Source organism: Apis laboriosa, unplaced genomic scaffold (genome assembly GCF_014066325.1).
Source record: "Apis laboriosa isolate Shangri-la unplaced genomic scaffold, ASM1406632v1 scaffold63_cov154, whole genome shotgun sequence".
NCBI lineage: Eukaryota > Metazoa > Arthropoda > Insecta > Hymenoptera > Apidae > Apis > Apis laboriosa.
Genome location: NW_025223982.1, coordinates 23,178 through 38,317, shown reverse-complemented (window position 1 = coordinate 38,317; position 15,140 = coordinate 23,178). Strand labels below are relative to the sequence as shown.

At 35.9% G+C, this 15,140-nt stretch overlaps 2 protein-coding genes across 12 annotated transcripts in view; one reads left to right on the top strand and one right to left on the bottom strand.

Moving 5' to 3' along the window:
* Window positions 1–69: 69 nt before the first annotated feature.
* Window positions 70–4,572, top strand: LOC122718437 (26S proteasome non-ATPase regulatory subunit 2-like). Its single transcript, XM_043943470.1, has 15 exons — window positions 70–105; window positions 182–238; window positions 352–704; window positions 794–970; window positions 1,049–1,235; window positions 1,309–1,605; window positions 1,687–1,769; window positions 1,849–2,084; window positions 2,140–2,278; window positions 2,352–2,472; window positions 2,580–2,785; window positions 2,863–2,953; window positions 3,028–3,315; window positions 3,423–3,617; window positions 3,723–4,572. The coding sequence occupies exons 1-15, from the start codon at window positions 70–72 to the stop codon at window positions 3,930–3,932; spliced, it is 2,676 nt and encodes an 891-aa protein (XP_043799405.1). The 3' UTR covers window positions 3,933–4,572.
* An 802-nt stretch (window positions 4,573–5,374) lies between these two features.
* The window catches only part of LOC122718390 (actin-binding LIM protein 2), a 30,139-nt gene continuing 20,373 nt past the window's right edge, over window positions 5,375–15,140 (bottom strand). For 3 of the 11 annotated variants that reach the window (XM_043943395.1, XM_043943390.1, XM_043943400.1), the window contains 10 exons: window positions 14,230–14,301; window positions 13,372–13,558; window positions 12,929–13,188; window positions 12,594–12,855; window positions 12,422–12,508; window positions 11,050–11,150; window positions 9,648–9,717; window positions 8,733–8,815; window positions 7,240–7,443; window positions 5,375–7,121 (listed from right to left, as the gene is read on the bottom strand). In XM_043943395.1, the coding sequence (XP_043799330.1) occupies window positions 7,008–7,121; window positions 7,240–7,443; window positions 8,733–8,815; window positions 9,648–9,717; window positions 11,050–11,150; window positions 12,422–12,508; window positions 12,594–12,855; window positions 12,929–13,188; window positions 13,372–13,558; window positions 14,230–14,301 (1,440 nt within the window). In that variant the 3' untranslated portion in view covers window positions 5,375–7,007. Of the gene's footprint in view, window positions 7,122–7,239; window positions 7,444–8,732; window positions 8,816–9,647; window positions 9,718–9,969; window positions 10,068–11,049; window positions 11,151–12,421; window positions 12,509–12,593; window positions 12,856–12,928; window positions 13,189–13,371; window positions 13,559–14,229; window positions 14,302–15,140 lie in introns of those variants that run through there. The other 8 variants (XM_043943392.1, XM_043943393.1, XM_043943391.1 and 5 more) reach the window with 8 other exon arrangements.

The following is a 15,140-nucleotide window of genomic DNA, read 5'->3' as shown; positions in this document are numbered from 1 at the left end:
AAATAATCTAATTCTACGTTAAAAATAATTGTTAAAAATTTAAAATTCTGCAAAGAACGTTAAAAAAAGATGGCTAAAATCGGTCAACAAAAAGAATCTGAAATGGTAATCGTATAATGTTGTAAAAAAATACGTTATTTTGAATTCATTTTATTTTTTAAATCGATGAAATATTTATCAGGACGAAGAAGACACGCGGCTGCAGGAAGAACTATTTCAACTGGCCGATGTATTACTAGTAAATAAGAATTAATCTCCATATACTATTTATTTTTTTTAACTTAATAATTATTATGGATCACGACCTAACCCAAGCATTCAATGACGTGTCAATTATAATTTGAGGGAAAGGACGAAGATGCAATGTTGATAGCTCTAAGTCAACTTCGATTACTAATGCAAACCTCGACTACCTCGATGACTTCTGTACCAAAACCACTCAAATATTTAAAGAAGACGTATAATGATATGAAAAATGCTTATGAAAATATTCAAAACGATAAAGTGAGACATCAATTCGCGGAAGTGTTGAGCGTATTATCGATGGCAGGGGCATTGCCAGGATCCAAAGAGTGCCTTCGATATTGCATCCAAGGTGAGGTAACGAAACCTGGCGAATGGGGTCATGAGTACATAAGACAACTCGAAGGTGAAATCGTAGATGAATGGACAAATTCTCCTGTAAAAGAAGAGAATCGTATAAGGTATTTTAGATCTTAAGAAAAAATGCTTCTCTCACCGACAAATTTCTTATGTATTTTTTATTATTTTCTTTTTATTCATTTATTGACAGAACAGAGCTTACTCCTCTAGTGAGAGGTATCATAAAATTCGATATGAAGCATAACGCAGAGATACCTGGTTGCGATCTATGTTTGGAGATCGATCAATTGAATTTTTTAAACGAGTCTTTGGATATCACGAATTTTGAACGAGTCTGTCGATATTTAGAGAGTTGTGCAGCCTACAGGTCAATTTTCTCATATAATGCAATTATTAAAATTTATGAAATTTTATCTCATTTATTTTTATATTACTTAATCATCAGCGAGGATACCGAAAGAAGACAAATATTGCAAGTCGTAGTTGATCATTACTTACGATTCAAAGAATATTGCAAAGCAATGTTAGTAGCCCTTCAATTGGGAGATTCGGATCTTGTACACAAATGTCTCGTCACTTGCCCTGATACTTTAATGCGAAAACAATTGGCATTCATACTCGTTAGACAAAGGGTAATTTGTCACATCTCGTATGAATTATTCCAAATCCAATATTTCATTCGTATAATTTATTGATCATTAGGAGACCCCGTTGAAAAAGGATTATCAAGGAGAGGATGCAAAGGATATCGAAGCCATTTTGAGTAACAGCCACGTAAACAATCATTTCCATTTACTCGCAAGGGAACTCGATATTTTAGAACCCAAACATCCAGACGACATTTACAAAACCTGGTTAGAAACCAATACCCTGAGACGCGCGGAACACGATTCAGCCAGAGCCAATCTAGCAGCCACCTTCGTTTCCGGTTTCGTTCATGCTGGTTTCGGCCAAGATAAACTAATGGACAACACTACAGAGTGTTGGGTTTATAAAAATAAGGTTTTTATAACGTATTTATAACGAGATTTTTCCAAAAGAAGAAATTTAAACGATTCAAAGCTGAAGTAAATTATTTGATAGGAACACGGAATGCTTTCTGCAACCGCTTCCTTGGGATTGATACACATGTGGGACGTAGATGGTGGATTGGTACCTATCGACAAGTGAATCGCGTCTTTTATCGTAATGAAATTATAATTTACGAACAAATGTCCAAGAGTTGAGATATGTTTTCCCTCGCAGATATCTTTATACGAACGATTACAACATCAAAGCAGGTGCTTTACTTGCTATAGGATTGGTTAATTGCGGCATTCGCAATGAATGCGATCCAGCACTGGCACTTCTCAGCGATTATGTGTCCTCTGAAAACGCCACGTTGAGAATCGGTGCCATTTTGGGTCTAGGTTTGGCTTATGCTGGCTCACAAAGATCTGATGTTACGGAGCTTCTAACGGGAGTTCTGGTGGACAATGGAAGTACGTTTATGGATACCTCAAAGAAAGAATCTTTCGTGTGACGAGCAATTTTTAGGTAGCATGGAAGTTATGTCTTTGGGAGCAATTGCGATAGGGTTGATAAACGTTGGTTCTGCCGATGCTGAAGCTTCTTCGACCCTTCTACAGAAACTACTAGAATTTACTCCTCAAAAGTTATCTAGTACCCATTCTAGGTTAACAAGAAATACATTTATCGAGTTTAAAATGACGGCGAAGAAGAATTGTTTCGAATTCATTTTTCTACAGATTTCTGTCACTGGCACTGGGAATGGTCTACATGGGTTGTCGCGATATCATAGAGGCTTCTTCGGCCGCACTTGAAGTCTTACCAGATCCTTACAAACTTGCTGCGCAGACTATGCTACAGGTAATACTATCAACTTTATTAAGATATTGTATATTCTGAAATATAAATTAAATATAAATATAAAAATGAAAAAATCATCAAGATTAAAAGATATTGATTGACCTCAGGTGTGTGCATATGCTGGGACAGGGGATGTATTGATTGTTCAGGAATTGTTACGAATATGTTCGGAACCGGTGGATGGTGAAAGTATTCCTGCTACGCCGGCTAGCAGTCCTGTCAGCAGTTGTTGCGATCAACGCCATCGAATTATCGAATTTTCTGAGAAAAAAACCAAAGAGAAGTTAGAAGAGAAACAACACGGGGGATCAAAGTACTCTTTTAATCGCATTTTTATTTATATTTTTATTATATTCATGACCTTTTCATAATTCTTCATGTATCTTTCAGAGAAATCGGCTCGTCGCAGGCCATAGCTACTTTGGGTGTCGCTGCTGTTGGACTGGGAGAGGGAAAAGAGAATTCGAGGATATTCGGCCAGGTGATGAGAAAAATCCCTTGATTCAAAAGTGTCAATATATGATCAATCTGTTTTTATAAGGGATTATTTTTCAGATTGGAAGATACGGATCTATTTACGCAAGACGAGCAATGCCACTGGCCCTAGGCCTATCCTCTTTGTCAAATCCAGACTTGGCAGTTCTCGACGTCCTAAATAAATACAGCCACGACAATGACTCCGAGGTAGCCAACAGTGCAATCTTTGCTCTCGGTCTCGTCGGTGCAGGAACAAATAATGCCCGACTTGCCACCATGTTGAGACAATTGGCCTGCTACCATGCAAAAAATCCCTTACATCTATTCCTCGTTCGAATTTCCCAAGGCTTGGTTCATCTTGGCAAAGTAAAGCAAAAAAAAAAAAAAAAAAAAAAAAATATACATATATATATGAAAAATTTGATCCATCCTAAATGCTTGGCCATTCGTTTCATTTTATTGAAAATCTTTAGGGTACTTTATCCATATCTCCGTTACGGTATGGCTCCAAAATATTGGATAGAGCAGCCTTAGCTGGATTGCTGGTAGTTTTGGTGGCTTTTCTCGATTGTCAGAATCTGATCCTGGCGAAATCTCATTACTTGATGTACTGTCTGGCGCTTGCAATGGAACCCAGATGGTTGGTCACTTTGGATGAAAATTTGCAAGTATGTATTTGCAGGAATTTTTCTTACAGGAATCAGAAAACAATGTGAATATGTAATTGATGGATACTGAATATTTAAAATGAATAAAAATAATATTTTGATCAGACTCTACCGGTGTCCGTAAGAGTTGGACAAGCTGTAGACATCGTAGGCAAAGCTGGCAATCCTAAATCCATCTCTGCTGGATACGTGCACACAACGCCAACGTTGCTTTCTTCTGGAGAACGGGCAGAACTCGCTTTAGACGAGTATGAGCCGTTATCTTGTATTCTAGAAGGTTTTGTTATTCTTCGGGAAAAGTTGAACAGCTCCTAGATTTATTTCTGAAATAATAACACAAGACGATGGGTAATAAAATAAAGCCAGATTGCGAAAGGCAACGCTGGGACAAATGGTTTATTTATTTCACGAGATAGTAATAAGAAACATGATCGATAGAAATGTATTATGCAAGGCGAAGAATTTACTAGGAACCAAAGTGCGAACGATGTTTATATACGATACATTATAATTTTGTTTTTAATAAAAAGTAAAAATAATATTTTCGAGAAAAACAGTGTAAAAGAAAATCTTGTACAATGACCGATCGATAACTACATATGTTCGCAATGCATCACTTTGACAACGATGAGAACGTGAAAAGAACGCAACTGATCCGAGCAAAGATTCAATCGCGTCTATAAATCGCTTCGATTCGATAAGAATGTGAAGAGACGCGTGATTCAGCTTCTTTCTTTGTATGTTGCGTTTATTTAACTTCAGGGACTAGCGGAAGCAATGTGCTCTATACAACAGAAACGTACATTGGTTCGCATTGCACGGTGTAAACGACAATGATGCACCATGATCTGACAGCGGTCACGGTAAGAATCACTTTATCATTCATTGTCGTAAATTAAAACTTATAAACGTATGACTCTCTTCATTCGAGTAAAAATGAAAAAAAAAAAAAAAAGAAAAGAAAAAGAAAACACAATACAGAAAACAGACAAAAAAACAGAAAAGAAAAAGAAATAAATCAAGAGATGGAAACACAACATAGGAAATATTAAATATTAAAACGCAATGAAAAAGAAAGAACATAAGACGAGAATGACTTAAAAGTAAAAAGTAACCCAAAGACCAAGTAATTTATAAAATTTTCAAAAAATGACCTCCGAACGATTCAACATCTATTGGTAAAATACTGCAAATGAAAGATAAATGTTGCAGTTTATTGGTTCTGATGTGTACAAAAGCGGATCACGAGGAAACAAGAAACGATATCGCGCGAATGAAAGAAGAAAGATCTGTTCCCTTCTCGTTTCCTTGGCACAAATAATAATTCTTTCACGTGGTGTGCATGGTTACTTTTCTCTCTCTTAATTTTTTTTTCTTTCTCTTCGTCTCGCGAGCTCGCATTAGTATATTGCACAAGATCATGAAGTACGTTTCCCACTTCTTCGTAACGAAGCCACGAGAAACACTCCAGGAAATTGCACGAACGTAACTGCAATATGTACTTTGTCAAAGATGCTCTCTCATGTCAGAGAAAGCGCTTAAACTGCTTGTCGTATCTAGAAATATCTGCCGACATTTACATATAGACACGTATAACTTAGAATAGAAGGCGAGATATAGAATAAAACGCGATTTTAAAATATGCACACTCCCGCGTGGATCTTTTTTTAGCATTGGAAACATATCGCATCTTTTCTTTTCTTTTACATTGCAAATTATTTTTATATAAGTTATGCTTCACAAAACCATACAAATAATTGCATCCTGTTGGAAATTTAATAATTCTATTGTAACATATTCCTCCTTTTGTGTTTTCAGCTTGTCGCTTGACGTATTCGCTCGCAGAAGAATAATTGACTCGGTAACTTTTGTTTTTTCTCTTTTTTTTCGATAATTTCTCTTTATCCAAATAAATATTGAACTTAATTCTTCGAGTTTGATCCGAGTTTGATATATATATATATAAAAGAAATCGAGTTGAGGAAAATTTGTGTAATGTTTTTTGTCAATAAATATTCGCATCTCTCGTATACCCAATTAAAATAGAAAGAGCAAACTCGATGATGATATTTAAATATATTGATAATTACGTCATTCGACAAGCTGGATTTCCTATCTAGTTATACTTTAAATTTCATGTTGCTTATAGTAAAATATAATAATAATGATGATAATAATAATAATAATTAAAAATTAATAATAATAATTAAAAATTAATAATAATAATAATATAATGATAATGATAACTTCTATAATAGTAGCGCGTTTATGTTATAGCTTTTTGCAATTAGTGTGTTCCGTGATTCAAGCGAATTTTCAAAATGGTATTATACGTTTGTGTACATATATGCATATATGTATATACTTCCTCGTACTTCCGTTGCTTCTTTCATTTCTTCTAAGATTTCTCTTACATCGTTCGTTTATTTACATCAACGTTTGCGTATCGACGAGTATTACCATTTTTTTCGTTTTTTATTCGCTTTGAATCTTGCACATCTTCCCATCGCGCTATTTTATATGCACGTCGATGTGTTCACGGGTAAACTCTAAGTCACAAGATGATGTTCCAGTTAAATGATAAAATTTTAGACGATCCTGACCACCTTTACTTTCAGCTATTTCTCTAAAATTATTATTATCCATCTACTATTTCCACTTTTCGTGAAAATTCTAGTCATAGAAAGTGTACATGTTAAATACAGGATAACAATTTTCTGTCTGAAATATTCCCAATGAAACCATCACTGTTAATAGTTGATATACATACAATACATATTTCTTTTCGTTAACAACGTCGGATCATAAACGTTTCAACCCTTTTTCTTCAATTCTCAAATTAGCAGGTCTTTTCTGTCAATCACAGAAACGGTTGAACATATCCTTCTTTCGTTTTCCTTATCAACAACATACAGATTCTCCCGAAAGAAGCACCGAAATCACAGGATACGATGAAATAGTTTGTGAACGATCAAAAATCAAGCTGCCTGTGGATTCGTTGCTGAGAGAATAAAATTGACGTCAAATGGTAGTGCTCCTTTATGTATATGTATTATAGTATTTGCGTCATCGTGCGAACATTGTGTTTATACGTGTTTAAACATGTGTGTATGCATTTATACGTGTCCCTGTGAACGTGTAAGAAATGGCGAGAGGTCGAGATTGCCCCGATTTTTATTTTTTGCATTCGCAACGATGACAACGCTTTGATATCGTCGATGTTCGCGATCGAAAACCGGATACGAATCGTTGGTTCCCCGAACACGTGTTCTCCTTTTCTCTCATGATACAACACCTACCACGCGGAAGGAATGTACACTCTATAGCACGGTAACACAGTCGTGACACGATGAAGGTAATAAGTAGAACACGTAGCGTGATAGCTGCCAGTTAAAACAGCCGGGCACGTCTTTTGATTTCGTTACGACGCCATTGCGGCAATCTGTAGAACTCGGCACGAGTACACTGAAGTACTGCCTCAAACTCCGCGTCGGAAAGATGTCTCTGAAAAAAAAAAATAATAACAATGAATTAACATTCGTCGAAGGAAAAAACAATCCGTTCGATGATAGAAACATCATCGCCTAATTAAATTATGTAAACGATTTCTCGATCGACTCACTTCGAGGTTGCAACGATCCACGTCAGCGGGCAGCCTATAGTTTGTGATGACAAGTAAATGATAAGGATAGAGTTTCGGCGGTTCGGACGGTGCTGTCCCCATGTCTGGCAGTGATCTCCTCACGTGATGGCCCCCGTGACTTCCAACTACCGAACCTAGGCCACCTGTATACGTGGTAGATGATGGCAGCATTCCACCATCATTCTGAACAATCATTCAATCGTTAATTATTCCATTGTAAAGCGATCCATTCTTAACGTGTGATGAGCGTTAATAGCGGTGCAGCCGTTCGAAAGTTTCTCGCACGATTTTTTATGCATTAATTTTCATATTCGTTATAATGGAAAAGAAAAAATGATTGATGCGAGAATCTTTCACCTTGCAACGGATCGATTGTTGTCCGTTGCAACAAGAGCCAATACATATATATGTATATTATTGTAGCAACAAAATAGAATCGGCATAACACCGCATTTGTTAATGAATGATTCGACAGAGCTTAACACGAGACAGAACCATAAAGCTAGACTGAAACGAGTGATAGGAACTGGCATTTTTTCACGGATTAATTTTCCGACTCGTTGCTCCTCGATTGGGAATTGTTCGTGCACTTTAATTAATGAATTATACGATTCGATGCAACGGTTACATTACACTTTCTTTCTTCTTCAAATTTTTCTTAACCGACAGAAAAGAGAACAAAAGCAATCGAAACACGTATCGCACACGGTACAATCTCATGCACATGTTAATTTCAGTTTAGGCATATAGTTCCGTTTCCCGTCTCGTATGCACTGATTATGCCACGGATGCAGAATATGCAGTCAAGTTATGAGAACACCGCAAGTACACGTCAATCTCGTTAGCGTTATTCGAGATTTTTAATTATTTTCGACGCTCTAACATTTCGTACGCGAAACTCACATCGTGTTATCGTACAACGAACAAATAAAAATAATAACAAGCATATAATCAATCTAAAATAAAAGGAGAAAGCCGATTAATCTTTCGGTGTACATATATTCAAGACATAGCAAACGATCAATCGAATTCTCGCGATCGTGTTCAATTTTTCTCGCAAAATCAAAATCAAATATGCAATCTTCAAATATGCCAAGGTAAGAAAAAAAAATTGTACAAAAAGATGCAAAAAAGAAAAAAAAGAATTCATTAAAAAAAAATATATATATATATATGTATATATATATATCGTAGCAAATATACAGCACGTGCATGCGTAAATCAATATACAATTTTGTACATGTAAAAACGTTATATATTATACAAATATAAACAAACCGGCAAAATCTCGTTATATACAAATACGTCTAAATCCGATCTACTACGTTGAACGATTTTGGCCGGCACTCGTTCTCTCGCTTCTACGAAAATTCTCCGTATCTCAAGAAATCACGCAAATGTCTAATTTTATGACGCGCGACGCCAATGATAATATGCTGTTAAATAATTCATATGCAAAACAAGCTACAAACCATGCTAATTCGCCGGGAGTAGTATGGGGCTGTGGTACATACCAATGCCCGTCGATCCACATCCGTGATGCTTCCTGTCGATACTAAAATTGGGGGAAAAAAATGGGAAAGAAAACCATGTCAAACCATATTGCACAAACCATTTCGATAAATGTTAAATTACAATCTTTCCATCGATCGATTCGATCGTATTCCGTGTCGATGGAGAAAAACAAACGATCGGATTAAATATAAAATCTAAATATATGAGCGAACGAAGTTGGCACTTGCACTTCCAACGATCGGGAATACGATTGATCCGATCAAATTACTGTATAAGCAAATGATTATATCGATGATTATATTACACATATGACCTGAATTTCATTTTCTAAGCTACACGATATGTACCAGCTGTGAATGATCAAAGAATTATCGTGTCATAAAGTCACGTTACTGGCGAATAGGTACTGTCACTTGGGCACACTATAAACTCATTTGGTTAATAGATTCAAACAAGTTTTATTATGCAATTTTAAATCTAATATATGGAATAGTACGTGGCTAGAATCGTATGATACTTAGGCGTCGTAATTAAACCAAGATACAAAAAAAAAAAAAAGAGAGAAAGAGAGAAGAAGTGACAGTAAATGATAGAGCAAAGATGCATTAGTAAAGCATGCTCGGATATTAGATTAGAATATAATCGAGAACGAAATATATATATTTTCACGAGTGTTTCCTACTCGTGGATTCAAAAATAAAAATAAAAAGTAGAAATTGAAAATTGAGAAAAAAATAAAAAAATAAAAAAGAAAAAAGAAAAAAAGAAGCATATACAAAAAAATTCGATATACTGCACGAATAAAATGTAATTGCAAGGTAACCATATGTGTGTATGTTATGTGTGATCAGTTTCCTTTCTGGGTTACTCACTATCTGACTTGCCAGATGAGAAATCAGTGCTGTGCGTCTTGTCTCCCATCCCACTGAACGAATAATCACCCTAGACGACAAAAAAGCGTAAATCTTAGAAACAACCGAAACATGGACATTCGTGATTAATCAACGGATAAAAGAACGATAATTAAAACGTGTATCATTATCTCTACAACATATATATTTTTTTCATTCATTCTCTTTTTTTTTCTTTTTACTTTATATTTGTAAAAATCAGCAACAACGGTGCAAAAAACAATTTTTTTTTTTTTTTTTTTTTTTTTTTTGGTCGTCGATTGTGACGCGGTGCAAGACTTACAGGGAGAGCAGATACAGAACCGCCGGTCGAGGAGAAGGTGTGACTTCGCGGTGCCAGACCGTACCCTGGCTTCGGGATGTGCCGAAGGGAGCTCACAACTGGTTTCAAATCAGTCAATCGACAGTATTACTGATTAGTGTAAACGGGAATAGTGGAAATCTTTCATTCCCATACGAATGCCCAACGTTCGCCAAGTACAAAAAAATACAAGAAAAAAGAACACACATTCTGTGCATAAAATAATTATACGGAGGTGGTTTTGATCCCACTCGTGTACAAGATTCGAATCATCGAGAGATTTTATTTTATCCTCTTCTTCTTCTTCTTTTTTTACGTACGTTTTATCTCACTTCACGAACACGAGAATTCAGATTTATCTTTGACAACCTTTTTTCTTTTTTCTTATAAAGAAAGAAAGAAAGAAAAGATCGTCAAAGATGAAAGAGAAGAGGAATAATTAAAAAAAAAGAAAAGAAAATTTAAAAGCTATCGTGTAAAAATATCCTCATTGTTCGAGTTTTCGTTTGTCGATCTGTTTATAACGCATCCCCACGGCAAAATGGTGGAACGTATATCCGATGTTCAAAGTGCGCAAGCATTTATTTCTCGTTTAATACTGTGCAAGGTAATACGTAACAATGAAAAAAGGTAAATATATATATATATATGTAATGTAATTATATATAAAATATATTATATTTAAAATATATATACGAAGAAGCCAACACCTGTGTGTATATGTAAAATACGATCAACGTACGCTTCTCCAAATAAGCTTAAGAGAACAAAAAGCATTCCTCCCGTGAAGACAAGTCAACGAATCGTGTTTCTTTTCGATCTTTATTACGCGACGACTGCTCTTGAGAAGTCTCGTTCTTTTTTCTCCCGTTTCAATACGCTGAAAAACGAATCTCAGACCGATGAAATTTGCTCGCAGCACACTGCCGCATTGTAAGGATAACAGAAAGAGATTTTCTGTCTCTCTTTCTTTGTGTTTTTTTTTTTTCTTTCTTTTTTTACGCTAATTTTGAACTTGACTTGAGATCAACGGTAGGTGAATTGGAAAGTTCTCGGACTCACCGAATGATAGTGCCTAGCGGCGTTTGGAAGAGTGAAGGCGCGTTGAGTACCAAGGGGTGGATAGTTTCTGGGAGCCGGGGAACGTGCCGATGACCTCCCAACTGCCGCCCACGCAAACACAACACAAACACAAAAACACAAATAGAGACACGATGATACAGGTAGCAGTGTTGGCTAACGTAGATAGCGGTAAATCCTATCGATTTTCTTTGAATGTTTCCAACATTGGAAGATATGCGTTCAACCAGGCCAAAATATACCACGAAAATATGTCAGCCTACTAGATACGTATATAATATATTGTATATAACAACAATCTTCCTTTTCCTTTTATACGCAAAGCAATAATATAATAAAAAGTTTATGCAGTGCTGAAGATATACAACTGTCATGCGGCGAAATGAAAATTTATACAAGTTAATATATATATAGCACGAAATTGATAATGTACATATTTCCGAGCGCGTATGTATGTATTGCGATTATCTTCCAATATTGTATAGTAATTAAAAAAAAAAAAAAACAAAATAAAATAAAATAAAATAAAAAAAACATTCCATAAAAGTATGAGAGAGAATGAAGTTTGGAGCGATATGTGTTCGTGTATGAATGAATGAGGTTGCCAAGAGTGAAATTTACAATAGATATAATATTACCATGCGAGAAAGGGAGAAAGAAAGGAAATAGCAAAAAATATTATCTAAGTAATGAATCGTATGTATAAACATATTGATGAATAATCACGCACGAAATAATGGAAATCGATATTACGCTACTTGAAAAGGATGAACTTTCCACGCACGCTATTTCTGTTACTCGTATTTTGGCGTATTAAAGAAATAATCGAGAAAGATAAGAAGAGGCAAGCACATCGAAGGTAATATTGCCGACCACATGCAGAAGCGGAATAAATACATCACCTGTCACGTTAATGGACGCCCAGTGTATGCTGTGGTATTTGGTGCTATGCCACTTAACTTATAAACTCCTGCTCGAGTTTACACGCACAGTGTGTTATCGTTCGTTAATCGAGCATCATCACCCCTTCCCACTGCAAGATTCGTACGTTGCAACGTTCCGTTCCACGATAAAGGAGATTTTTTTTTTATTTTACATATTTCTTTCTTTCTTTCTTTTTTTTTTGTAATGTATGAAAGGGATTTTTTTATTACCCCCACCCCTACTATCGTCTCGAAATTTAACGAGTCGATGTTATACAATAAATAAACGATAGAGTGGTAAATGTTAGTGTTATGTGCGAACGTGTGGACATGTATGAGATGATTATCACTTAATGTTAATGAAACGATCATGAAATATATATAAATATAAAGTGACGACTAGATTGGTTACACGTTTAAAAGGAACTTACCGTTGTAACTAGGTCCTACGCTAGATCTATAACTGAAACCATCATCGTCCTCCCACGGTCTGGCGTGATCTATGTTCCTCGAAGGCGCTACGCGAAAATTAAATTTATACAATTTAAATACACTTATCATCAAAGTGGAACGATTAAAGAATGAATCATGATAATAACTCACAAGCGCCAACTGGACTCTCGTATCGCAGTCTATAAGTCGGTTCTCTGGCAGCTGATGGCGTTCTCGACGCATTTCTAGGATCAACGTTCGCGGCTCTGTGTCTCAAATTCTCTCGATCCTTTTCACGATCTTGCAAAAACACTTTCGCTATTCCAGTATCGATTTTGCTCAGCTCGTCCTGTTCTTTCTTCAACTTCTCCTCCACCTCCTTTATATAAGTTTTGTTATCCACTTCGTCCTCGTCGTCGGATGCAGGTACTCCCTGAATCGAATATCGAATCAGATAGATAAAACGTGCAGACAGCTTAAGAATACGTCGCAATTCGTCGTGTTACCTTATAAGTGTCGGACCATCGTCTACGTCTTTCAGGATCTGTATAAGGATAAGGTGGAGCGGGAAAATCATCTCTCTCGATCGGCGGTTTGGTTCCAGGAGGAGGTTTCATGGCGTCCGGATAATGCGCCAACTCTATTGGCTCGTCATTATCTACTTGACTGGCCGGTGACTTTGGTCTGGTCTCGCTGAGAGCATCGACCAGAGCACGCATTCCAGATCGGCTGCTGCGTCCGCCACTGCTTCTTATCGAACGTGACGCTAAAATAAAATCATCGCATGATTTAGCGACACGTATATCACGTACGATCCGATTCCGTTTAAATATTTTATAATATTTAATTCTATCGCATACACAATTCTAATACAACTCTACAGAATTTAATTTTTATCAAGATTCTGTTTCTTTCGATCTCGAGAGAAATAAAGATGAATACCACTTACAGCTAGGTCTATGAAAGTGTGGGCTAGTCGGAGGTTTGTCGTACGGCTGTATCGGACGTCTCAAGTATCCTTGGGTCGGCGTTTCGGTCAAGTACGAATAAGTATAAATCCTAGACACATCTTCGGATGGACCACGTCCGTATTCTCGCAATATCAATCCGGGACTTCCAGTTCGCGCGGGATAATACTGGGGCAATTAACGTATATTATCACGGCTAAACTCATGCTGTTTCTTTTTCGATTTCAATCTTAAAGCGTCTCTCATACAGCTAAATTTACTCGGCAAAGGAATATAAAATCTCAACGCGCTTTGATTCTCTCTCAAGAGAAATCCACTGTTTCCACAGATATCATTGAAAAATCTTTCGTAATCGCAAAAGCTAGCTTCGTTAAATATTTGAGAATAAATTAGCATAATGAGTCATCTTAGATGATGAAATTTACCATCGATAATAATTGTTAAAACCGTTATATTCGTGACCATCTTATCTTTTAGGGGATTTTTAATTTAAAATCATTTTTAAGTAACCAAGGAAATTATGTATACTTATATCTGACTTTCTATTTACTATTAAATTATATATTTATATTATTAAATTGTATATTTATACTATTAAATTTCAATAAGATCTTTTCACTTTTTTTAAAAATATTTCTACTTCCGATAGAAATGCAAAGTAAATAGAAGAATAATCGAAAATTTACAAGAGAGCATCGTCCATCAACGATGTAAAAATTTCGAAGCTAGCTGTTACAAAATGAAATCAGGAGTACGGATCATAAATATTTCAAAATATTTCATAAATAAATAAAAGTGTCTCTTGAGAGAATGGCTGTGCTAGGAGATACATGGCATACCTTGCGACTGAGGCTGCTGTAAGGGCTGCAGAGTGATCCGTTCAGGCTTGGCGTGCGTGACCGCAATGAAAACTATACACAATGATCGTGCGAAAAAAAAAAGATAAACAACGATTAAGAAAGCAACAATAAAAATAAAAAAATAATAAAGAAAATCAAATCATAAATGGTAAATCGTTAAAATATATATATATATATAATATATAAATATGTATATGTATAATATATGTATATAAAATTTTGGGCATCGAAGCGTGCTATAAAGATACGACATGTTAAGGAACATATGCATGTTAAAAGCCACATAATGTATCATTGAATACAATGGGAACGAAGCTATACACAAAGCTAATTACGAATAAAAAAAAAAAAGAAAAAAAAAAAAAAGAAAAAAAAAAGAAGTAAGTACTTTAGGCTCTAAATTGGTCTACTCTAAATTGCTCTGTATAACAACGGACACAAAAATGAACCGAGCAGCAAAAAACGTTTCACATGAAAGTACGTGTCGTACAACAGTCCAAATATAAGCACGATGCAAGCTGAACTTCGTATTTCGCGAGCCAGAGCTGGCTCGAGAACAATATATTTCCTCTTGGTTATTTTTCCCCCCTTGTTTCTCTTTTTATTTCCTCCCTGCCGCCTTTTTTTTTACGATCGAATGGCAAACTTCAAAATTCAAGTATGCGCACAGACACGATTTAGGTCGATCAACGGTGTACGATGCAATTGAACGGAAAAATGCAATTGGCGGACGTGGATAGCGACGTGCACGCGTTAATTACGAATGTCGATGTTCGAGATGAATATTATTTGAAGCAATTAATCACGCGTTGTCGAATACATAAACGGATGATATTAGATATTAACGTACACGTCCGTACGGAAAATGTTAATGACACCTTTCCCTCCGC